Source organism: Bacillus rossius, chromosome 8 (genome assembly GCF_032445375.1).
Source record: "Bacillus rossius redtenbacheri isolate Brsri chromosome 8, Brsri_v3, whole genome shotgun sequence".
Classification (NCBI taxonomy): Eukaryota; Metazoa; Arthropoda; class Insecta; order Phasmatodea; family Bacillidae; genus Bacillus; species Bacillus rossius.
This window is the reverse complement of record NC_086336.1, coordinates 17411712-17438574: the sequence shown is the minus strand read 5'-3', so window position 1 is coordinate 17438574 and position 26863 is coordinate 17411712. Positions and strand designations below refer to the sequence as shown.

Below are 26863 nucleotides of genomic sequence, written 5' to 3'. Positions count from 1 at the left end.
TACATACAATGTATAAAAATATATTAAATACATTTAGAAAACGTAAGAAAAATGACCTTGAAATATGCCAAAATATTGAACATTATCAGCAATTTTCATTACCTTTTAAGTTTAAGGTGACTTGGTTTTTTTTTAGCATCAAAATTTTTAAATTTTGATAGTTTCAAGGTTACATATCTTAAAAGGGGGTCGGATAAAAATTTTCTGTTCATGCCAAAAAATACATCTATTAGGGATTATCAAAATGTGCAAGTTTCATTTTGTGGTTCAAACTGGTTTAAAAGTTAGAGTTATATGAAACATGTGTTAAATTGCTATGCACGTAAGTACTTGTAATTCAACAGTTCATGTTTTCATATTATTTTTAAAAATGTCTGTCATTAAAAATAAATTACACTTATAAATTATATGTACAAAAAGGTTTAGTAAAGAAACTCACAATAACATTCTTTACACAGTTTGATATTCACTTATACACTTTAGATACCCACGTCTGTGTAAGGAGACATGGATGTGCATGTTCTAACAAGCAAGGCTAGTTTGATCATCCGCCTGGCAAGTTGTAACATGTCTACAGACAGTGCCAACCAGTTCAGTCTAGTGATGGGCAGAACGGTTCTTTTGACCGAATCGGTTCTTTTGGATCAGTTCCGTGAAATGATTCGTTCAGAACGATTCATTCATCTCGTTCTTTTCGTTCTTTTCTGTGTATGGGATCTGGCTCTTTTATCAAGTGACGTAACTCGTTCATCCTTTAGAGTATTAGCTACGTGTTTGCTTCCAGCCTCCCCTCGTTAACGCGTGGGTGGTTATCTTTCTCTACTCTACATGGGTAAATGAAATTTCAAACTTCTAGTTGTATGCGGACTGTTAAAAAAATATTGACTGTTGATTGCTGCAAATGCTTCCTGCAGTGATTCTCTATAATACGGGAGCATTAAATCTAAGAATGTTACGAAAGAGATTTTTCTTAACTTTAATTTGTAATCGCACTATAGCTAGTATTTGAACATTGCTTTTCGTAGCCAGTGAATCACTGTTGCGTATATGAAACAAGATTATTTATATTTTATTACTTTTTAAGTTACAAATATTAATATACAGGCTATTTACACTCTAGTGACAGTAAAGTGTTTACATTTAGACCAACACATTTAGAGAAAAAAGACAAAAATTTAATACTACTACACAATGAAGTAAATTAATTAACCCAAAAATGGTAAGTGTGAACATTTGTAGTTACTTTCCCTGTTATTTTTAATTCATAACTTTTTTTTTTAGTTTTTTATTTCCAAATTTGTGTATGTGAATGTGGAAAAGCAATTTTAAACCACTATTTAACAGTTGACATTTTCAGGTATAGATACTTTTCATGTTACCCTATTTTATTTGATCAGTTATTAATAAACAGTTGAGGGAAATAACCCTAGCATTGTCTGATTGCGGCATTAATTTTACGCATTACGTTTCTGCTGGCCTGAAATTCTACATTGACTCACGGGCTAGCGTTTTCAATCTCGTGCCATAAAATAGTGTACTTGCATCGGTAAATACCATATGTACAGTTTTTGTACCGTATTTTTGTTAGAACAGCATACCTGCCAACCTTTCCGATTTTTCCAGAATTCTACCGAATTATAACTGCTCTTTATGATTTTCCGAAATTGTCTGAATTCTTCCTATTTTTGTAATTAAAATAGCTTCGCGGTAACAAAAAGTTGGTGTCTTCCAAATCGATTCAACATTCATGTTGATCGATGTATCGCGTGTTGTGCTCATGACTATTGATTTTTTTTTTTCTCGTTTACACAGTTCTACAGAGAGTACGTCGTCGCTTGTTCGTTCGATGGTTAGTTAATACGGGTGATTTTGATTTATAATTTACGAGCTCCTATTACGTATTAAAATTTGAATTTCAAATACGTTTAAACTGGCAAAATACACTGTGGTCAACAAGTGCAACGTGAAACAACTGTTTACGAATTTGTTTACTTTGTTACGGGCTATTGCCGTTGCCTCGTTTAGACGTTTGTGACAGGCTATTAAGCACAAACTGTCTGTATTATGTTTTCAAAGATGAGTAAGAAAAAACAATATTATTACCAGACATTCCGTGATACGTATAGTGCAGAGTTTCCAAGCATTTTAAATTCTGACAAAGGGGAAAGGTTTGGCTTTTGTAAGATAAGCAGATGCGACATCAACATATCACATGGCGGTAACGTGAAATGCCAAGAAGATAATCACAAACTTTCAAGGTTCTTTGTTAAATCTGGGGGTGCAGATCTAGACATTACGCGAGCTGAGTGTTTACTTACTTCGTTTTTGATAGAGCATAACATTCCTCTAGCGGCCGCAGATCATGCAGGTGCGCTTGTAAAAAAAAATGTTCCCAGACTCGGAAATTGCCAAGAAATATGGATGTGGGCGTACCAAAACTTCTGCTATTATGAAAGAGATGGCTTCGGATGCAAAATCCGGAGTAGTGCAGTACTTAAAAAGTGGGCCGTTTTCAGTCGCAACTGATGGTAGCAACGATACTAGTTTTAAGTTGTATCCCATTGTAGTTACGTTTTATGATGAAGCACAGTATAAAATTGTAAATGTTCTTTCCATTCCTGTTCTGGAAGGTGACTGCACCGGACGTTATATTGGTAATTTAGTGTTTTCCCAATTTGAATATAATGGTATTCCCATTGAACACTGCATTGCATTTTGCTCAGACAATGCAGCTGTTATGATAGGGCATAAAATGGTGTTGCAGCAGTGTTGAAGGAAAAACACCCTGGGCTTATTGAGATTGGCTGTGTTTGTCATCTAATAAACTTAGCTGAAAAAGCTGCATCTTCTCTGCCAGTAAAAGTCGATGACATTCTTGTAGACAATTTTTATTATTTGGAGAAGAGTTCCAAGAGAAAAGAAAGGTTACACAAGTTTCAAGATCTGCACGATACAAAAGCCAAGAAAATTCTTAAACATGTGTTTTCAAGATGTCTTTCTCTTAGAAGAAGTTTGTTGAGGGTTTTTGAGCAATGGCGACCATTACATAGCTTTTTTAAGGCAGAGGTATTAAATCAGAAACAATCTGTGTGTCTAACCTCTTACAAAATTCCTAAGCTTCAACAGTCATCCTGTGCAAGCTCAAGTGGAGCCCATCAAGGCCTAGATAAAGAGACAGAGAAGAAAAGGAAACCAAGTTCTGTTTCCTTTACCAGCCATAAAAAAGTTGCTTCACCTTCAGCAAAAAATGATGTTCCTATTCTGAAGAATGAGTCCTTTTATGAATCGAGAAGAAAAACTATTTATGTTTATTTCTTCTGATCTCAATAAAGCAGTGTGTGCATTTCTCCTAAGTGTTGTGCCACCATTTGAAAAACTGAGTGTCAATCTTCAATCATCACCATCTCATATTCACATTTTAAGAGAACTGTTGTTTGATTTTTTAAGAGAACTGATTTCAAACTTTGTAAAACCAAGAACTGTAAATAGTTGCTCATTACTTGAACTTGACTACCATAGTGTCCAGAATCAAACAGATGACGTGGATTTAGTTATTGGATGTCAAGCATCTAGAATTGTACAAACACTTGATGAAAAGGAAATACTGCTTTTCTTTGCATCTTTTAGGAACTACTTTGTTACAGCTTGTGACTACATTGTTAATAAATTCCCCATCAGAAATGCAGTGTTGAAGAATGCAGAAGTGGCAAGAATGAAAAATATTCAGGATTCCAGCTTTTCATCCGTTCACTATTTTGTGGATTTGTTTCCTTTAATTCTTCCTGTTCAAGAAGGCGAATCAAGAGATGCAGCTATGGATAAAGTGACAAAACAATTCTCAGCTCTTCAGATTGATGATATTTCGGGCATTGTTGACACGGAAGAGAGTGAAGATGTGAAGTTGGCTAAGTTAGCCAAAATTCGTGGAGTTGATGGTATTTTGAAATATGATAAAATTTGTAGAATAATGCTGTCAATACTTTACATTCCACACAGCAATGCGGAATGTGAAAGGATTTTCAGTTTGGTGAAAAAGAACAGAACACAGTTCAGATCCTCCATGTCCAGTGACACTTTAGAATCCCTTTCAATATTGAAGACAAGAAAATCAAATTTTTGTTATGAACAAAATTTTAGTTCTGAGTTTTTAAAGAGAGCAAAGAAGGTAACAGTTGCTTCTTTAAAGCCACAGTGCTCCAGTGCTCCAAATTAGCTAAGCATTTATTTATTATATTATTTTTTTCTTCTTATAATCCACGTTTTTGACTATGTTATATTAATTTTCTGGTAAAATTCTTATCGGAAGCCAAGATAGATTTTGTGAGTTGTATTCTTGTGTGAAATATTGTGCTGATCTTCAAGTGTCACAGTGAACAGGTAACAACACACAAATATTTTTTAATGTAGCTATAGCTCATTTGATAGTGATTGATTTGTGTAATTTAGTTGTATTTTAGCAGTACAAGTCTGCATTGTAGCCATATAGGTAATTTTTTTTGTCGAAATCGGTAATTTTATTTGTGTTAATAATCTTCCTAATTCAGATTTTCATAGGTTGGCAGGTATGGAACAGTGCCGTAAATGTCACGTACAATACCAGTTTTGTAACGGTTTTTATGGCAAGAAGAAAGGAAGTACCGATTTTAACGTGCTGCAAGATTGTTTTAACCACTTTTTATGGCACATGTACTGTAGTTTACAGTACAGAATACCATATATTTGCACTGACCCGGCGACATTTTTTGCCGCGCTTCCACAGTATTGCGCTGTGGTAAATACTTTAGAAATCGTTAGATTCAGACATCGGACATTGTAATTGTAGACTGGACAGTCGTATGTGCGACAATGTGACGTCATTCATTCACTTTAAGATAGTAACCTTTATCTATGGGATAAGGACACGGACCGCCCATAGGCCACAGGTTCGGACTGTTGTAGATGGGCCCGTCGTGTACGAGATTGCAGGTTATGTCCACGCGTGTAGTGTTGTGTTTGATAACAAATAGTGGTTTGGTTTACATTAATTAAAAACTGTAGTGGTTCAGTTAAAGCAAAATATTTACGATACAGTTATGTTTGGGAGTGTATTTGAGTTTCACATACATTTCTTTGTGTAGTGAAGTAAGAAAGAAATAAAGTTGTTTGAGTCAAGGCGTCGATTATTTTTCTTTTTTGTTGCGTAAATATAGTACTTATGTGCCAACAAAAGGTATAAAATGTGTGATAAAAAGAAACAATAGGATCAAGTGTTCAGATCGGCATATTCTACACAGTTTGCATGTATCCTGAAGTCTGAAGGCCGGACTACATTCGCAATAGCACGCAAACAGCACACAGATAGCACACACGCACAGAGATAGCACAGAGCTTGATGCTACATTCACGCACAACACAACACAAAATAATACCGGAAGCATTCAAAAAAGGTTTTTAAATGTAAAACTTCTGTTCACAATTTTGGTCACTGAAGTTGGCATACGTGACGTTTGTTTAGATTCATGTGTTGTTATTGTGGTACGGTTTTCGTTAAACCCAGAAATATTTTAAATACTTCAAAGTTTACGTACAAAACACAATGAGCATTCAAAAATATATATCACTGTTTATTTCAAATCCGGCTTCTTTAACACATTCAGACACAGACTTCCAAGCATTTAATTTAGCTTCTTCATTTTTGTATCCTGCGGATCCCCTGTCATACAAAATATTTTTACTTTCTATTACAGCTATCAAAAAGCTATCAAATGTGCCTTCCATTTTTATGTTATCGGGTGTTTGAAAACCATAACAAACTACTCAAGTCAACAGCACCAATACTTTTGTGACAATTGTTCTTTTATAAGCCCACTAGAGTAGTACTTAAACTGTTTGCTGATTTGCTACCACCATGGTCGCGCACAGTAAATAACCTAAAAGTTAAAAGTTAATGAACTTTCTGTGCGCCGATCCTGTGCTATTTTTCTGTGCGCGTGCTATTTGCCAATGTGGCAGCTCATATCTAATAGTGTATGTTGAACTTCTGTGCGTCTGTGCTGTTTGCGTGCTATTGCGAATGTAGCCCGGGCTTGAGAAAGGTGAGAAGCATGCGTTTTGTTCCGTCTGTCGCTGTGATATAAATATTTCTCTTGGGGGCAAAAATATCACTATCCATATCAAGTGTGCAAAACATGTAATTTCAAATACCAACAGGAAAATAAAAAGATATAACCCTTACATACTTTTGAAAATGAGGTTATTCAGGCTGAGTTTTTGTTCACTGGTTTTTTAGTGGAACACAACATACCCTTCAGTGTTGCAGATCATATTGGCCCACTGCTTAGAAAAATGTTTCCTAAGTGTGATGTGACTAAGCAATATAGCTGTGGTAGAACTAAGACAACTGCCATTGTTAATGAAATGGCTTTAGATGCAGTTTCTAATATTGTTGACTGTTTGCAAACTGGGCCATTTTGCCTTTCACAGATTCTTGTTCCAAACTTTATCCCCTCGTGGTGACATATTTTGTTAAGGTTTTACAAGTGTTTGCAGTGGCATAATTTTAACTTGAGTGTGGCAAAATTCAGGGGGGAAAAATAACAAACATCATCCAAAAAATTGGTAGGTAAATTGGTTTTCAAGAATTTTTAAAAGAAAAAGTGAATTTTATGTTCAGCATAAGAAAATTAAGTTTTGAAAATTATTTTTCATCTTGTTTGTTTAAATTACAGAGAATAGAATTCATTTGCATGATATGTGATGTTTGTGTGTAATTATGTGTATAACACATGTTTCCCACTTATTTATGGTGAACAACTGGTGTGTATAACTGACATGAAATGCCGCGACCTATTTACGCACTTTTCGGATAATTTTAAAATCTTACTGATAAGCAACTTTACAAGTTGGCAGGTCTGCACTGTCAATTTAAGGGTTAACAAAACCTCTACGAGGCCTTATTTTTGCACGCAGTAGTGAAGATAATCGAGCCCTGATTCAAAATGGTGGCAGATAAAAATTAAATAAAAATAGTTTTGAGCTATTTACTTATAAGACTTTATTGGGTAAAAATATTACAATTTTCTAAACTGGTCAAGCAACCACGCCTTGGTGATTTCACACGGAAAACATTAGATAACAATGATAAATCTCAAGATAATCACCATTCACTTTCAGAGAGAGAGTTGTTCAAAGTAACCATTTTTCATTATTTTGTAATAGTGCCAAAATCTTTTTAGGGTTCTTAATGTTCATCTTTCTGGTCCCGTTAATTTTGTCACAATTCATTAGACTTTTAACATGTTTACGGAAAAATGAAAATTTGGAATAATAATACATATTTGAATTTCTTTTGTAAAGTTTGTGAAAATGTTTCTTAGATTTAAGGGCTTGGATTAATTCCCTTGAAAACCAATGAGATTAGCTCTTTATGTAATTACAGTAATGAAGTAATTAATGTTTGTATTTAGGCAGATGTTTAATTGCTCAACAAGGTAGTAGTTAAAATCGGTGGAATTATAGTAGTTGGTCCTGTCATGATCTTTTATAGAATAGTGAGAAAATAATTTTTATAGTACTTAAGAACAATAGTTGAGTTATTGCGAGGGAAACTGTCCACTGTAATTTTTATATTCAAGACTGGATGATGCAAGTCTTCTTTAACAAGAAGTTAATCTGCTTGAGTTTCACAACATTTGTGATATTATCCAGTAAAGTAATTTCAATAATTTGTAGGTGATTTGTGGTAAACTGATAAGAAAACTACATACTCTCTCTCTTCCCCCTGCCCCTCGTTTTACTATTTTTCATTTTAATGTGGTAAACATACATTATTGCTAACTTAAGCTAAACTTAAATGTGGTTTATGGGACTAAAATGTGAGAAATGTGTGGATTATATAAATCATGAGTACCTTCTAGTGAGTTTAGTAACCTTCTTTGCAAGGTCGATATTATTCCAAATAAATTTTATGAAACATATTTTACTATAAACATTTCAGGATCTATTTGGGTAGATAACTGGATCAAGTATTCAGGTCATTCATTCATTCTATGGATAAAGGCATTAAATGTTATCAGTGAATCAGCTGTGTGTATTCCTAAACATTGCAACTTGCTGATGTTTAAATAGCTCAAGCTTTCATCTTGAGGACCGAGCAAGCGGAGCTCCTGACAGAGGGGCGTGCTTGTTGCAGCTGGCGCACGTGTTATCCCGGGAGAGAGCGTGCATGAGAGGACTACTGCAGTGACGTGCACGGCGACCACCATGGGTATCCAGGACCTGCAGGCGTACCTGGACGGCAGTGCAGAAGGCTGCTCCCAGCAGGTGGACCTCCTCCGCATCGCCCGCACCATCGCCCAGAAGCAGCAGCGGCGCTCTGCCAAGATATCCCGCCCCACCCAGGGCTTCCTCAGACTGGTGGTCGACGGCGAGTGTTGCTTGGACAGGCTCTACGGCGGCTACTTCTCAGGTCGGTTCCTCCTACCTACGCTTTCATGTTACATAATAAAGATGATTAATTTGGAGTTTTTCACATTGAAGGACAAAAGTTTAAGGTTTCTCATTGTGCTCTAAACACGTAAACATAGAATGAAATAATATTTTATTAATATAAAGTTTAATTGTTTATTTGAAATTTGTTTATTTTATCAGTTAAGGCAAAATATATACATGCAATTATTCCCTTGTGGTATGTCCTTGGGGACAGAGAAACTATTTTTCCTCCTTTTTGCTCTATTCCTCCTAAAAGGTGTCCAATTTTCAGAATATTTTCTTCGTGGTTTTGGAACTTGATGTGTGATTAAGGTTTGAGACACAGATGTCCTAAATTCCATAACTGAAATTGTGATTGCTAGCCTGTATTGATACTTTCAAAGACCATTACCAAGAAAGGTTTAAAGTGCAGTGCTTTCGTTGAAATTAGTTTGTTATAAAGAATTTTAACACACAAACAATACAATTGGGGAATGTGGAAACAGTAATTTTCTGCCCAGAGTTTTTGAAAGATGGTTATTTTTCCCCTCCAAAAAATCTGGATCCAGTCTGCTCTACGTATTTCATCACTGATCCTATGAACAAAATAACACATAAAAAGCCATATTCAATTTTCCCAAAACACAAGCAACTAGCATCGAGTGATAGCTAGCTAGCTTTAGTAACACTTTACTGAAGTCCATTAACAATGCCTTCCTTTGAGGAAAATTTTCTAGCCCTTGCTTTAGTTCTAACGTGTGTGCACACATTCATTTGTAAGTTTGTCTATATGAGAGGTAGAATTATTTTGAGGGGTGTTTATTTTTTAAAATCAAATCAATTTTTTATTTTTGTTTCTATCCTGTGTGGCTTATTTTATAGGTAGGGAAACAACTAAAATTTAATAAAATATAGGGGGGAAAGGTGTATAAATATGGCAAAATTCTGTGTAAAAATAGAAAAGTGGTGCCAATAATATGCAAAAAACCGAAAAGAAATGCAGACGTATGTTACAAAAAGTTATTGTAATTTCTAAAAGTTGGTGTTAACTTAAGTATAAAAATGTAGCATTTTATTTTGTAGTGACATGTAAAGTTACAAAAACTATCCCCAAAAATCTCTATTAAAATAATTGGTCTACATTTCTAAAGCTGTTATAAAATTTAACCAGCAAACTTAAAATGTTTTAAGGTGGTATTAAATTAACTACATTAAATTTAAAGACATTATATCACAAACCATTATATATTGATTCCTAACTTATGAAATCACTAAAATGTGACATGTAGACAAACAAAATTGGTTATTTCCGTATGAATTTAAGTTTTTTCAGACATTATGAGAAACAAAATTTATCTTCGCTTAAACAATTATGGCATTTTAAGTGTTGAGTCTCCTGCCAAAAAAATGTATAACATATGTATTTTAACTTGTAAATGAAACCATTCTGATCTTTTACAAAATAACCAAAGATGTGGAGATAAGATGCCATTAGCTTCAAAAGAGACTTTTGTAAATCCTGCTTTTTGAATTTGAATCCGGCAGATATAAAATATCTTTTAAATCATTTAAAAACATTGAAACACAATTTTTCATACTTCACAGGAATTGAAGGGAAAATGCATGCAAAATACAATAAAATGAAAAGGGAAGAAATAAATCAATCATCTCAAATAATTTGTTACATATTAAAAGCACGCTTGTTGTAGAAAACAAATAGAAATTTATGTATAAATCTTTCTAGTTTCATACATGTTATGCTCTTTCATTAGTTTTTTTTTTTTTGTGATTGAGTCTCATTCCTTGTATCTGTTGGTTACAAATTATTAAAAAAATTGATTTTGTTTGAAGTTGAATTTAATGTAAAATGATTGAAATTGAATTGTAAATGTTGTAATACTGGCGTGCTCATAGGGAGGAATAAGTGTGATTGTGTTGTGTGCAGACTGGACATGCGGCGGCCAGTGGAACAGGATGGTACAGTTCCTCTCCGTGCTGGTGCAGACGGTTCAGTCCAGCCACATCGACTTGGCAATCTTCTTCAACGGCTGCTTGGAGCAGCAGCGGATGGGAGAGTGGGTGGTGAGCCAGCAGCGGGCGCGGCAGAGGGTTAATCAGGTGAATAGTCTTATTTCTGTTGCCGTGTTCGTGGACATCTACCTATCTCGAGTCCTTGGTCTTTTGAGATCATAAGGCTTTATACAGTAGTCTCGATTAACAGCGTTTCCATATTATCACAGCCAGAGTTGAAACACGATCTAGAAAGGTATCTAAACATGTTAAACATGTTACATTCCAGGTTGGCCCGGCCAGGCAACCAAGAATAGTAACCATTTCTGAGACACTTGAAAATTTTATATACCGTATTTACTCGCATATAAGTCGCCATCGCAGATAGGTCGCACCCATAATTTGAGGTCTTGAATTTGGTATTTAAGATTCCCCCCATATAGGTCGCACCGGTAATTCATTACCGCGCCGTGCGCGGAGAAAGGTCATTGTACTCGATCAGCTGCTGTTACGGCGCGCCTGCTGGCTCTCTTTGTTCACTGAGCTGCGCATGCACAGTATAACTCACTCAACGCTCCGCCCAGACTCGTGACCTTGCATCAGCAGCCAGTCAATAGATGCCAGCTTAGCGGAAAAAAATATAAGCTCCACCTCCCGTGTACCAGTTTTGTCCAGTTCTAATACCAGTTTATTGGTATTCGCACCAGTTTTCTCGCTGCCGTGACATGTTCAAGTTTACGTCCATCTTGATGTCTTGATACAAATAATTAATTAATTACGATCCCCAGAAATAAATTGTTAGTTTAAAAAACATGCTTCAACTGTACAATACTTCCGAAATTATAAAATACGTACAAAACAGTTACCAAGACTTCGCTCATTTTATCTTGTGAAGTTTGTCTCGTACCAGTATTTCGGCTAAGTTGTGACATAAATACAGTATCAGAAATTAACAATCAGCCATGTTCGTACATTCGTGAGTTTACGTTTTTCCCTCGTGCAATTTAGATTGTATCCTGCTATAATTACTCGGACTTTTACACGCCTAGGCTTAAATTATTACATTTTTAGAAATAAAAGCAACTTTTCATGTTATAAAATATGTATATTTTGCGATTTAAAATGTTCATTGCCGACTACGTTTTTCACGATGTTTTTAGGCCTACTAGCTAATCTTATTTACTCTTAAAGTAAGTACCCACGGTATTTTATGGTTGTTTATGGTTGTTACGTGACGTAAATAGCGGGATGGATTCGATTTTTGAGTCGTAATTTGCGTGAAAGTATTGTATTGGACTAAATGGAAACTAAACGGGACCTGAAGAATATAGTGCAAATACCGTATTTACCCGAATATAAGACGACCTCGAATATAATACGACCCCCAAACTACAGCCTCATGTTTTCAGGAAAAAAAATTTTTTATTGTATTAAACACATGCCAACAAATTAGATATAAAATTGAAAATATGAATGTTACAAAGGATTTCAACCACCACTTTTGAAATACTGTTAACAGTTTATGTACAAACAGAAATAAATAGGTACCTAAATGGCTGCTACTGTAACTGTTTGAAACTGTTATAGAGTTTCGTTATGCTGATGCATCATCTTCATTGTTGTCATCTTCACTGCTGTTGACTTCAGCTTCAATTGCATCTTCTTCCCACATGACACTATCTTCACTGCCATCCAATGCATTAGAAATGCAACATTTCTTGAAGCTTTTGATGATCACTTCCTATGAGATTGTGTCCCATGCAGCCTTAATCCACTGACACAAGACTGCTATACTTTTGGTTTTCTGATTTTGCCTGTTGGTGTTAGAGCATGGTTGCCTGCCAAGAGCCATTCAGAGTACAGCACTTTTAGACTGTCTTTAAATGGTTTGTTGACACACACATCTAATACCTGCAGCTTTGAAGTCATGCCTCCAGGAATCTCCAGGAATAATAACAAGGTCGGTGTTCGTACCTTTAATACATGATTTCACCTCTGGCGTTAAATGTCCTTTGAATGCATCTAACACTAACATCTTTCTTCTTTAAAATTGGCCCAGGCCTTCTATCCCAAACTGCCTTTAACCAGTCTTGCATCAACTCACTTGTCATCCAACCTTTTTCTTGACATCTATTACCCAGAAGGCAATTTTTCTTTTGGCATAGTTTTACGGTTAAGAATGACAAAAGGGAACAATTTTCTACCATCAGCTAACACTGTAAGCATCACTGTTATCCTCATTTTCTCATTGCCACTTGTCTTCACAGTAACTGTTTTAGTTCCAACAGCATCCACTGAATAATTTGAAGGCATATCAAAATATACAGGCGTTTCATCAGCATTTAAAATGTAAATAACATACCGTTCGTCTAACTTAAATAATCACAGCAAAGAAGTACTGTATAACCTACATTAATGTTTTTGTACAAGAAAATAATCGATAAGATGGGCGCCATCTTGTGCTATAGAACATTCCAAAAACATAGGTCGTAACGTGTGCAGCCAGTAACTACTGTACAACCTGAAAACATTGACCTAAAATAAGTATGTTTACCAAAAAAATCAATGTATCTGAATATAAGACGACCCCTTTGTTTTGAATTATAAATTATGGTAAAAAATTTCGTCTTATATTCGGGTAAATACGGTAACGGGAAAACGTAAATAACGGTAACGTAAATAAGGGGTTTCGCTGTATGTGTACATTGTAAATAAATTTGCCTATACCTATATAAACTTCTTTTTCACATTTTAAAGCCAAATATTCCAAAAAAAAAAATCCTCAAATTTTTCTTCACATATAGGTCGCACTTCATTTTTTTCCCATAAAATCTGGTAAAATTGCCGCGACCTATATGCGAGTAAATACGGTATGTATATGTGTGTGTGTGTATAGACACACACACACATACATACATACATACATACATACATACTAGGGGTGTGCGAATAGTGGATTTTGATGGTCGAATATTTTCTAATTGAATGGTAAAATTTTCGAACTGAATGCGAATAGTTTCGAAGTCGAATAGTTGTAATATATATTTTTTTTAATATGTTACCACACTGAACAATGGCGGGTTTTCATATATTTAGTTTATACAAGATATTTTCTGTAAATGGAACCACAACAAAAAAGTTCACTTAGTATTTTTAAGAGTTATTGAGGACATTAATTCTTATTTCATTAATAATAATATTTAATAATTGTTATTTTTTGTTTTTCCCTTTGGTTACCGTATTGTGTTATCTATGAGCACGGCTTTTGTTTACTTAGCTGCTTATATGCTTGTTGCTTAGCTGGAGTAACATTATGGCATTTTTAATGAGGAAGTTATGGAAAACATGAAGTGCTGCATTATTTAGCGTATGGGAAACCCATTGTTTGGGTTATATTGGAGGCTATTAATAAATAAATAAATAAGCAGCCTTTGTTATTATATGTAGGTTATACAACAAAACAATCTTCAAAAAGACCCCCAATATTTTGAATCCTCTAGAAGGAAAAAACTATTGTCTTATTTTCGGTGAATATGGTAGATGTACACTCAACTATGTGCTTGTTCCTCTCGATTCTGGTTATCAAATGGGGAGTTGTTACAGATTAACATATTAAGTTAAGGGGTTGCTACTAGAAATGCAAGGTAGGAAATTCTTCCAGCTTATCAACTAGTACCTAGGCAAGTCAATAGTACTTCACTTTTCACCCTTCTTTTATCCCTCACTTAAAGATTGTAAACTGGCCTGTCCTTGGTCAGGATTAATAAAAGACGGGAGAAGAAAAATATCAGTAGTGGCTAAATATGCAGGAGGCCAAATACAGTCAAACCTCATTATTACAAACCTGAAGGGACCATATTTTAGCACTTTGTAATAACGAGGGTTTGTATTAACCAAACTATTGGGATATCATGACAAAAAAAAATTGATTGAACTTTAAATGCCTATACAGTGAAACCTCGTTAATAAAATACCGGTTATTTCAAAGTTCGCGTTTATTCGAACACTTTTAATTCCCCTTCAGACTGGGATAGCATATTTAATGTCAATCAATACGGTTAATACGAAATATTCGTTATTATGTATTACGAAGTAACCTCACGTCCGCTCACGTAGTGTACTATTGTTTTATTATCGGATAAACCGAAAGAAATTTTAGAACAAGAATCGCACACTTCAATCACGTGCACGCAGCTTCACTATAATTCTGTTAACGGCAAATAATTTGTACGGTAAATGGACTACAGTCAAACCTCTATCTATCGAACTCGCATGTATCGATTGTCCGTGTTTATCGTATACTTTCTACGGTCCCGGCAAAATTGCCATACAACTAAGGTTAGAAAAGTTCACTTGTACCGATGTTTGAATTATCGTTTTGTCCGCATTGATCGTACAAAATATGTGGTCCCGTCACTATAAATTATAATAGATGATTGTTTAACCATAAAGATTTTGCAGAAATAACCATTTCTTAGAAATAAACCGTCATAAAAACAGTAACGATAGTATACAGTAGTAAAAATAAACTTAAATCTGCAGCCAAGTAATGGAGCACGTAAATATGAAGAAAAGACAAATGAACAACAACTTATGAAGAAATTGGATGATGTACCATAACTACAGTACAAACCCAATTGTTATCCTAAGATAATTACCATAAAAAGAACTAAAGATTGTTTGTCGATACCATAATTACTACAGAAGCACGATAGCTACCACATTTGCACTACAGTTACCGTAACAACCGAGATGTATATTTACCGTGACGGTAATGTATTTTTTTATGACATATTAAAAATAAAGAACATTATTGAAAAATAGGATGTTAAATTTTTATATGTACATTTGGCACATGTTGCGAAGAAATAATGCGATCTGAAAAAATGCAGTACTACTACGAAAAGCGAAAAGGGTAATCGTGGATTTTTAGGTTATGGCAGTCTCTCTCGTTTTTCAGTAATATCGGCCGAAAATTAACAAGCGTATCGGAAGTCGGCAGAAATGCCTATTCAACTAAATATTGGCAAAATCGGCTTCTTCAGTACAGCTCTACATTTGATGACATGAGTAAACATATTTCAGACTTCAGGATATTGAAAAAGACTTTAATTTCCATGTAGATTTATTGTGCGTATTTTTTTTTTTGCAAGTGTAAATTGAATTAAGTAAAATACTTCCATTTTTATTTATTTTTCAACTGATTTAACTTTAATGACAAGTAACTGATATATTTCTGACACTAATTTTGAGGTTGAAATATTTTTTAAAAATTCTTAGAGTGAAGTCCACTTCAGCATTAATTGTCTTGGAAAATGTTCTGGCTGCTAGTGATGTAGACACTGATGTCTCGTCTTCCTTCGACAAACTTTGCAGTGCAGTAAAGGACATTTATGCAACTAAAAAAGTGCCGAAAAAAATCAATGAATTTTTCATGCCTCTTTAATTCTCTATTTGACTAATTTTCGAGTAAAAAATCAATACTTGATTTTGTCGATTATTATTAATGTGAGCATATGCACTGTTAATACAAACTGCAAAATTTTAGGTCCCTTCAGGTTTGTATTAAAGAGGTTTCACTGTATTTACAACCATAAAGAAAATTATATACACTGTTGGTAGTATAAGCTGGCTTCACTACATGCATAACAATTTGTAAACACTGAAGAAAACAAACACAATGCAACACTTACAAAATAAATCATAATACAAACTTCAATAAACTTGCATTAATTCTGGTTTGCACTATTTTTTTCTTATAGGCATTGTTTACCACATTACAAAGCTTATCAAAGGCTAGTACTGATCAAGTATTGGTTGAGCAGTCTGTATCCAATCTTTAACTTTGGTCTTATCTACTGCTGCCGACTCCCCACACATGGTTTTGCCAACAATATTGTTGCGATCCTTAAACCGTGGTAGCCAACCATTGCTGAACTTGAAGTCGGAAATTCCTAACCTTAATGCTAGGTAGTCTGCCTTCTTCTGAATCATAGGTCCAGAAACAAGCAAGTTTGCTGCATGCATTTCTTAAAACCACTGCAACAAGGTAGCTTCCATTTCTTGATGTTTTGGGCCTCGCATTCTTTTTCTTGTTGATAATCTGCACGAACTCGCAAAAGCCGATTCAATCTTTTCACGATTTTTTAGTATTGTCGACGACAATTGCAGGATGTTAAATTCTCTCGCAATTTCTGTTTTCGTTCTCTCTCCATTGTCTACTTCTTCGATAATTTTAACTTTAACTTGCAATGTAAGGTCGTTGCGTTTACGTTTCGCAGTCATATTACAAAACAACTCACACTCAAAATTGAGGTTAAGACACACGTGCGTGAACAATTAAAAATAACAGAAATTTTTTCCATGGATTGTTTAAACTTCTATGTATGTACACTTTCGATGAATAATATTAAGGTATAGAGTACTTTCCTTTTAGTTTTCCGTTTACAACATGGCATCTTTTTTAGTTTAGTTACTAACATCGCCACTAGAGTTGAACTTTTCATCTTGTTTTTCGACCATTTTGCGCTGTAGGATACATACATCTTATCTTTGGAGGCACGTTTGTTTACATGACGGTTATGAAGACGTGATTTACTTTAGACTTCGGCTGTGAAATTCGTATTAACCGTTTACTTATACACGTTAACAGCTACTTGAGGGATCAAAACAACTTCTTAATTCATATTAACCGTATTTCGTATTAAAAGTACTGAATAACATAGGAAAGCATACCTTATTTTCTGGGACTGTGAAAGTACTTCGCATAAACGGGAATTTCGTACTAAGCGGATTCGTATTAATGAGGTTTGACTGTACATGGCTTGCTTGTTTATTTTACATGATAAATGTCTAAAAAAATTTAGGCCAATAAAAAAATATGAGCAGTTACTAGTATTAACATTCCTTTTACAGTTCACAACAGGAAGAAGTCGCTATTTACGTGATCATAGGAATAACAGTGTGTATGAAAGCGGGCATTATTACACCACATGATACCCTGTAAAGTATAGTAGATATTTTTTTAATGATTGCTACGTGTGAGAGACAACTATCAGAGACCGTCTGCAAGGGGGGGGTGGAGCGAGGAGGGTCAGCGTGCATTCCATGTTGACATGCTGCGGCCGGAGGTTGTTTCTCGTTATATTTAATGGTATCTTATTTATTAAGACAAAATATACTCTAATATTATCACGTAAATATGGTTCAAAAAGTAAAACAATCTGTGGAACTGTGAGAATATGTAAAATCGTGTTTCTAGTGTATTTGTATTGACTTGCCGGGACACAACCGCAATGGGAAGACATTGAGCGACAACTAGTTGAACAACGCAGCTACCTTCTTTTACAAAATTGAAACGAAAGGGAGGCAACCCTATGGGCCAACCAGCCAATAACACACATGACCTTGTCTGGAAAATTTGTATTCCCTGCACTTTCATGGTCAGTTTTCTAAGGTTAACAACTACAAACATTTTTCTATGAAATTCTGGAGCATCACATAACCCCACATCATAGTACCTTCAGATTGGCTGCCAAAATAGCACCCAGCAGACAATCTACTATGTGTTTTTAATTACCTTCTAGAATTTTTAATTATGGCCAGTTAAAAATTTAAAAAAAGTAATTTATGCACATTAATTTAACCGACCAAAAAATAGCTATGAAAGAATAAAAAATACATTAAACTTTATGTAATACCTAACAAATGAATCTCCTAATAATATGACAGTTGCTCGTTGAGAAAATCATGGAGTGATGTGAAAGAATTTACAATCAAGAAAAGCTGTAAAACATCACCCTGGAAAACTATACTACTGGGCTAATTGAAAATCAAGACAAATTTCTCATCTCTGATATCCTAGTTTTTTTGCATTCGAGGTGGCCACAGTTCAGATATCAACTTGGTTAATCGAGACTTTACTGTAGTTATAATTTTGACTGTGTGATGGTTGTGATTTACTTGTGTAAATTTTTTTAATTACACTAAAACTTCCTAGCGTTTGGTTGCTTCTGTATCTCAAATTTGTGTTTCTCTGTATATTAAATAAAATTCTATGCATTTGTTTGCAGATATTGAAACACATAAACACCAAAGGAACACCGCCGCCGAAGGTGTGGTGGATATCTCCCGTCTGCTTGAGGACATGTCTTCGAATGGCTCTCAGGCATCTTGGAATAAGTGTGGTAAGCATTGTTTTAAGTTTAAAAATCTCATGAAAGAAACATTAAGGGAATATCTTTAGTAACTTCACATTATTTCTCTCTGCAGCTTTGCACCATGGACGATCACCACCAGGAAGTTATTGGGTACTGCCGGGAATACAATTTCCATGGGCTAGTGGCGGACGATGGCGAATATGCTGTTTTTGATCCACCAAGATATTTCTCATCGGAGCAGTTAAAACTCACTTACAAGGTACTTATTAAACTTCACAAAAGAAGCAGGCTACATTTAACCTAATTGGTAGCATAATTTTCATGTGCATTAATGACGAAGCAATATTATGCTATTGTACTGGAGTTAAATGATGTATCAATTTAACCGTTTTAGTATAGTATCTGTCTATGTTGTTAATATCCCGGATGGTCGATGGACTGGATTTACCCAATACACATGATGATAAAATTCAATCATAAGAATACCGTATTTACTCGCATATAGGTCGCCATCACAGATAGGTCGCACCCATAATTTGAGGTCTTGAATTTGGTATTTAAGATTCCCCCCACATAAGTCGCACTGGTAATTCATTACCGCGCTGTGCGCGGAGAATGGTCATTGTACTCGATCAGCTGCTGTTACGGCGCGCCTGCTGGCTCTCTTTGTTCATTGAGCTGCGCATGCGCAGTATAACTCACTCAGCGCTCCGCCCAGACTCGTGACCTTGCATCAGCAGCCATCCAATAGATGCGAGCTTAGCGGAAAAAAATATAAGCTCCACCTCCCGTGTACCAGTTTTGTCCAGTTCTAATACCAGTTTATTGGTATTCGCACCAGTTTTCTCGCTGCCGTGACATGTTCAAGTTTACGTCCATCTTGATATCTTGATACCAATAATTAATTACAGTAGAACCTCGATGATACGTTCCCGTTTCATACATTTTCCTGTGTCATACGCCGATTAATTTTGGTCCCGCCGAAAGTACTATGTTTACAATGGTTTACTTTCCCGGAACATACACTTATAAAATCATTAATTTCCCGTTTCATACGTTTTTACGAAGCGTTAAAGCCCAAAATTCACAAATTTTTTTGTTATATTCCTCCTGATAAACTACGTTTTAATGCTTTTATTTTGAAAAACGTTCATTGTTTACATTTGCAAACGTAAGAAAATAACTTTATCCCACCATAGATATTGATAGTATCAGGAAGACTGTGCACTTCGCTAGTAGCATCTATGGCCAGCACCAAGCGAGACTAGTGGCGCAAACTAGCAATGATTATGAAAATGGTGCACGCTCTTTACAAAGGCACGGATCTCATATTTTGTGCATTCATTAATCTTTGAACTGAATATACCCGTTTGTTATTGTTTTCTTACGATCGGAGTGTTTTGTATTTTACGTTTCTCAAGTTAAAAATATTATTGAAAATTGTTCTGTTGCATACAGTTGTTTGTAAAAAGAAACAAACAAGCATAAATTCCTGATTTTCTTTTAACAATAGCCTAATTTTTTTAATTTCTAATTTAGGCTTGGTGACTTTACCTGCCCTCCAAGAAAGGACTTCATAACATTTTGTAAGGCCACTGTTTCTCATGTCAGCTTTACTTGATTATGGACTGTATTTTACATTTCTGGTGGTTTTATTATATGTATATATAATTATGAATTCATATCTTTCATATAATGCAATTATTTACACATTATGTATTTGAGATTAATCTGACATTGTGCTTGTATGCTAGATTGAAAAAAAAATTATTATTGCCATTCCCTTTTCATACACTTTCCCGCATCATACACCATTTTTGTGCCCTCCGTTGAAAAGTGTATGACAGGGGTTCTACTGTAATTACGATCCCCAGAAATAAATTGTTAGTTTAAAAAACATGCTTCAACTGTACAATACTTCCGAAATTATAAAATACGTATAAAACAGTTACCAAGACTCCGCTCATTTTATCTTGTACCACAATTTCGGCTAAGTTGTGACATAAATACTGTATCAGAAATTAACAATCAGCCACGTTCATACATTCGTGAGTTTACGTTTTTCCCTCGTGCATTTTAGATTGTCTCCTGCTATAATTACTCGGATTTTTACACGCCTAGGCTTAAATTATTACATGTTTAGAAATAAAAGCAACTTTTCATGTTATAAAATATGTATATTTTGTGATTTAAAGTGTTCATTGCCGATTATAAACGTTACGTTTTTCACGATGTTTTTAGGCCTACTAGCTAATCTTATCTACTCTTAAAGTACCCACGGTATTTTCTGGTTGTTTATGGTTGTTACGTGATGTAAATAGCGGGATGGATTCGATTTTTGAGAGACGTAATTCGCGTGAAAGTATTGTATTGGACTAAATGGGAACTAAACGGGACCTGAAGAATATAGTGCAAACAACGGTAACGTAAATAAGGGGTTATGCTGTATGTGTACATTGTAAATAAATTTGCCTATACCTATATAAACTTCTTTTTAGCATTTTAAAGCAAAATATTGCAAAAAAAATTCCTCAAAATTTTTAAAAAAAATTTTCTTCACATATAGGTTGCACTTCATTTTTCTCCCATCAAATCTGGTAAAATTACCACGACCTATATGCGAGTAAATACGGTACATAGTGATTATAAAGTAAGCAAACATAAATGTATTTAAAATATAATTTATAACTTAAATAGTAGTGCCATACTACACTGCTAAACAGGTAATTGCTCTGTATCACTATCATCTCATTACAGGCTTTTGCTATGTGTAAGGCTGTGCTGTCAATATGTGTCTGTCAACATAATGCTGTATGAAGAGGAGTATTAAATAGTAAAAAAAATACTATTTTCAGTGCTTTTTTTTCAACGAAGGCAATGTTCTGTGGAAAAATCCTGTACTACAGAAAGTGCTCTTAACCCTTTGGCCAGGGAGGATTAATAATGGATTCTCTAACCCTGTGGAGTGAAGTTTTTTTTACAAAAAATTTTTTTATTTTTAATTAATTTTTAAAGTAGTGATATGTATTGTAGTATGCAAATTTTTTGTTGGATTTTTTTTCAGTGAGTTATTTAGAGAAATATACATGCATGTATAAGTTATGTATGTGTGCATAAATTTACACACACTCACATATATATATAGATACATATGTGTATATATATCAATGCTTGTTGCACATAGCCTTATTATTCTAAAATAAAAAAAAATATGGATGAGCTATTTATCACATATTATTTTGTCGTATCATTTTGGTTTTTGATGTTACACTGTAAAAAATCGATAACATTTTGCAATTTTTATATTAAATGTTCTATTATTTCGAACCATCAATATCAAAATTATACTTGCAAATAAACTTATACATTTTCTTTTTTTGTATTGAAGAATTTTAGGGCACATCTCACAGCATTGCTACACTGCAAAAAATGGTAATTTTTCTGAAAATTTTAAAAATATGTTTTATTTCCTAGTATCATAATCAAAATTACGTAGAGAAATTAACCAAAGTTTAAATTTTTAGTTGAAGAAATATGAAGACACACACATTTCAATGCTACACTGCAAAAAAATTATTTTGTGTAATTTTTATAAACATCAGTTTTCTACTATCAGTAGTCTATGAAATTATATTCATAAATAAAAATTTTTTTATTTTGAAGAAATACGAGACACACACTCACATCATTGCTACACTATCAACAATTTTATCTCTTGCAATTTTTAAATACTGTATTGTTTATACCATTCATTTCAAGAAACGCATTACAATCATAATAAAAAAAACTCTAAAACTACAAATATTTATAAAATAAATTGGAACATAAACTGCACTGGTAGAAAATGCACAAAGTAATACATTTCCAAATCCATTTGTTTTACATTTTACTTTTGATCAGTTGTGTAACTGAATGTATTCACTGTCAATGTCATTGATTCCACCGTATATAAACACACTTATACAAGTTGGCAAATTTTGTGCAATTACAAGTCAACGAAAACACTACAAAATGTTCATGAAAAATATAAATGAATAAAATTCACTGGTAAAAAAAAAGCCTTTACCATTACAATCAACTTGTATATACAAATAACCAACATTTATTTTTCTACATTTTTGAAAAAATATGTCGCTGAACATATTCACTTACAATATCGTTGAAAATACAGATACACATAATTATAAAAAAATTACTTCATCATGTTTATGAACTCAAAAAAAGCGATGTTATAAAGGACTAAAAATTCTTGACTGTATGAAATGCAGTGAAACATGGAAAAATGCAAAGACCCACATCACATTCAGCACACATCCACTTAGAATCTTTTCGCCGATTCTGTCCTTTGGTGGTATGTTTACAAACGTAGCATTGCCTCTGCGGTTTGACCTCAGCTGCGGTTGATGGCACAGGAGATGGGAAATGTCTTGCTGACAGCCGAAGAGGAGATGGAGTAACGTCTGCAGAGCGTCGTCCTCCTTTCGAGGGGTTGCGAGTAGGGCTGAACTCCTCTAACAACTGCCGTACAAGGTTCAGCCGAAACTGAAGCAGTGTAATTTTCTTGCCAGTGTGCACATTATATAGAATGTGTGCATTCAAGACTGCCATATCTATAATGTGAAAAAAAAGTTTCTTGTACCACTTGATAGACTTTCTGGTGCTGTCAAGGAAACTTATCTGCATATCGGCTTTGTCTACGAGGCCCATATTTTTGTTGTATTCAATGACAGACAGGGGCTTTTTGACATTTTCGCCAGTAGTTCTGTCCTTTTTTCCAGTTTCAACCCATTTATGTTCGTGAACTGTGCTTAGCATGCATACGTCTCTTTTATCATGCCATTTTTCTGCGAGAATGTTGTTAGTGTGAAAAACTGCACTTTCCCCTTTCTTCAGTTTTTGAGGGAATTTAGGCATTTTTTTTCTGTTTGGCCGCACCGTACCACATGCACCAGTTTGTTTTGCAAGCAGGTATTCAAATAGCTTAGGGCTAGAATACCAGTTATCGGTAAACACTACATGCCCTAAATGAAGATATGGCTCTAACAATGTTGTAACAACAGATCCAGAAATACCAAGGTCATCAATAATTTCAATGTTGGTCTGTGCACTGGTGTAGATGAGGAAATCAAGAATAAACCCTGTTGCACGATCACACAAAACGAATAGCTTGACACCAAATCTGTGGCGCTTGGATGGGATATACTGCTTGAATTTCAAGCGGCCCTTCCATACCAATATAGATTCATCAATGCATAAGTTTTGTTTCGGCTGGAACACAGATTTGAATTTCATCCTTATTGTTTCCAGGATGGAGCTGATTTTGCATAGTCGGTCTCCTGCTAACTGGCTGTAAGGATCACAAAAATGTAGAAGACGGAGCAAAAGCAAAAATCTGTCTTGTGAAAATAATTTGCTAAATATGGGTGTAGCCAAAATGGGATCGGTGGACCAGTAATCATTTATGCGGTTTTTTGCAGTGTGAGGCATCAATAGTATTACAGCTAGGAAAGTATACAGCTCAGAAACTGTTGGTTTTGTCCATAGGTTCAGTTTGGATTTTTTTTCACCTCAGATCTGTGAGTTACGTACGAGTGATATTTGTCAGATTCTGTCGCAATATGTTCAACAAGATCACTGTCAAACATAAATTTGAACACGTCCGATTCACTTGGGTTTTCGGGTAGCACTAATTCTCCTGTAAGTCCCGAACGTGTGTTGTCAAATGGTAAGTCACGTGGCATAAAATTATCGTTTTTTTCCCACATAAATAAGTCGTGAACACACGCGGTAACATCTGGATTTGATTGTATATATACTGTTTCGTTATCTGCAAAATCAATTTCTATTTCAGTATCATTTTCACTTTCACTTACCGAACTGATGTCACTTGCCGACTCCCAATTCGTGATTATTTCTGAAAGTTCTTTTTCCGAAAGCGCTTTTCGTTTACGTGACAATGCCATTTCTAAACATTACGACACTAACAACAATAAATAAACTATCAAAAAATACTTGCGAAAGTATCTTGCTAGAAAATGCGCGCGAAGCGAAAGTCACAACCACGGAATCTAGCAAGAGATAAAACAAACAGTGATATTCCAGACCACAGCAAATTGGAATTAGTGCTGCTATCTATGCGGCACCAGAAAACACTGTCAGCTAGTTACTATAAGGCTCACTAGATAGCACAACAACTACAACAAAGCCGGATGCGCATCTCCGTTCATTGACGAGCATACTAGTTTGTACAAAGCTATAAACGTTTATTTACGTGAATACTCTATCGGGCACAGTTAAAATACGCACGTTTATTAACGTTAATACTAGCGAAAGGGTTAATGTAATTTATTAGAGTTGTATTTTAAAAAATTTAATATCAGCGGGATGCTAATGTTTTTGTGAAGGTAAATCATTACCACTTCTATTTGTTTAAAAATAAATTGTATGTGATAACATTAATAAATTGTGCTTGTGGTTTTTTATATACATTTATCGATGTATATCAGCCAATTTCTGTTTCAGTACAAAATTTGATGATATTGTAGGTAATGTCAATTGTAATTTGTATTTCAGGGTTCTTTGGAGACGAAGGAGTACAATCTCAATGAAATGGTGAAAGCATTAAATCTTAGTCCAGACAGGTTTTTTGTATTTGCTGCTCTGTTGGGGAACTACCTTTTGACAGAACAGGACTTGGCCGATTTCTACCGGAAGATCAACATTCTGCAGGGATTCACAAGGGTATGATACTTTGCTATTATTAGTGACAGAAAAAATCATGCTTGTGATAAAGAATAATTTTGTGTGTGCAGGTTGACTTTCAAATGTTTTATATATACTATATAGACAGAGCTAGATTTTAAGGAATATTTTTACCTGCCCAACGGACAGGTGTAATCGAAAATTTGCCTGTCCGCCATCCAATTTGCCTGTCTGCTGCTTTACCCAAATAAAAAAAATTTCAAAGTCGCTGAAAAAGTGATAAAAAAGGATTTTTGCTATATTTTGCACCTATTTTTATCACACACTTAACATCCTTATTTAATCATCATTTTCAGACGAGTCACTGTCTGAGTCACTGCACGAATTACTTGGCTGATTCTGTCTTGAACATCTTCGATAAGGAGGCTGAAAGGGGCGACGTTTTCTCTGAACATCATGATACCAGAGATTTATTGCTGGTGCTGGATCAAGCTCACTTTCAGAAGGTGACTGTATTTGAACACGCATGAGGGCAGACAGTGTACCATCATTTAGACAGTTTCGCCAGTCTGTCTTTATAGACTTCATGAGCGAGAACCCTCGCTCACAATCTGCAGTGTGAGCTGGCAGGGATAGCACAAGATCAATGAGAGAGAGTACATACTCAGTGTGGTATTTGAGATTGATATCACTCCAATTTGCTTTGGTTACTGGATTATACAGCTGGTAAACTGTGGTCTTTAGACTTGTCCGTTCCAACTCAATCATTTCACACTTTACTCTATTATTCACAAAGGAAGGAGAAAAAAAAGTGTATCAACCTAACGATGCAAGTGTCACCAAACTCTGGCTGAATGCTTGTAGGCCACGTTTTAAAACTACACAAATTTGTAGCAGTCAGTAATTCAGAGTCCAGTTTTCTTATCTCCAAGGCGAGATTCTAAATTTTCAACAATTGCATTTATAACAGCTGTTTTCTTGGGTGTCTGCAAAGGAGCTTCTTTCAACTGCTTAGCTTCATCTTCAATTAATTTGTTGCATGCACGGAGATGAAAGCCATCTTTGTCACAGAGCTTCTGCAACATGGTGATAGTATCACACAGTGACTTTTGTGTTTCTGCTACAGTCAAATAAGGATGTTGTAAAAGTTGTGAAAAGTAATTCAAAATGGAGGTTACATCGCAAAAGAAGTGAATATACTGAAAAAATTCCAATTGTTCAGTGCATCTTCAATAAATTTGCATGAACCAGCAGTTGATGCATTACACGTTGATTCCTGGCGTAAATTTTCTGCAGTGAGGATAAGTGCAGGAACAATCTTGAGCACATTTGTCAAGGCTCGTTTGGTGTGAGAAACCCAACGAGTGCCTCCAACTCTGGTAGGTACGCAGAACTTGATTCTCAGAGTTTCACAATATTTTTTCAAGATCGCTCGGTGCACTGGACTGTGGTGGAAGAATGCATATAATTTCTTCAAGAAATTTTCCATTTTGAGATTCAAATGTGTTTCAGAAAGTGCAGCCTTCAATGCGAGTTCAAGACGG

The 26863-nt window shown here is 35.0% G+C and overlaps 1 protein-coding gene across 5 annotated transcripts in view; it reads left to right on the top strand.

The window, feature by feature from the left end:
• The window catches only part of LOC134535542 (constitutive coactivator of PPAR-gamma-like protein 1 homolog), a 233913-nt gene that overhangs the window by 10746 nt on the left and 196304 nt on the right, over nucleotides 1-26863 (top strand). For all 5 annotated transcript variants that reach the window (XM_063374693.1, XM_063374692.1, XM_063374695.1 and 2 more), the window contains exons 2-6: nucleotides 8171-8446; nucleotides 10394-10566; nucleotides 18531-18644; nucleotides 18730-18876; nucleotides 25191-25358. In XM_063374693.1, the coding sequence (XP_063230763.1) occupies nucleotides 8242-8446; nucleotides 10394-10566; nucleotides 18531-18644; nucleotides 18730-18876; nucleotides 25191-25358 (807 nt within the window). In that variant the 5' untranslated portion in view covers nucleotides 8171-8241. The remainder of the gene's footprint in view (nucleotides 1-8170; nucleotides 8447-10393; nucleotides 10567-18530; nucleotides 18645-18729; nucleotides 18877-25190; nucleotides 25359-26863) is intronic.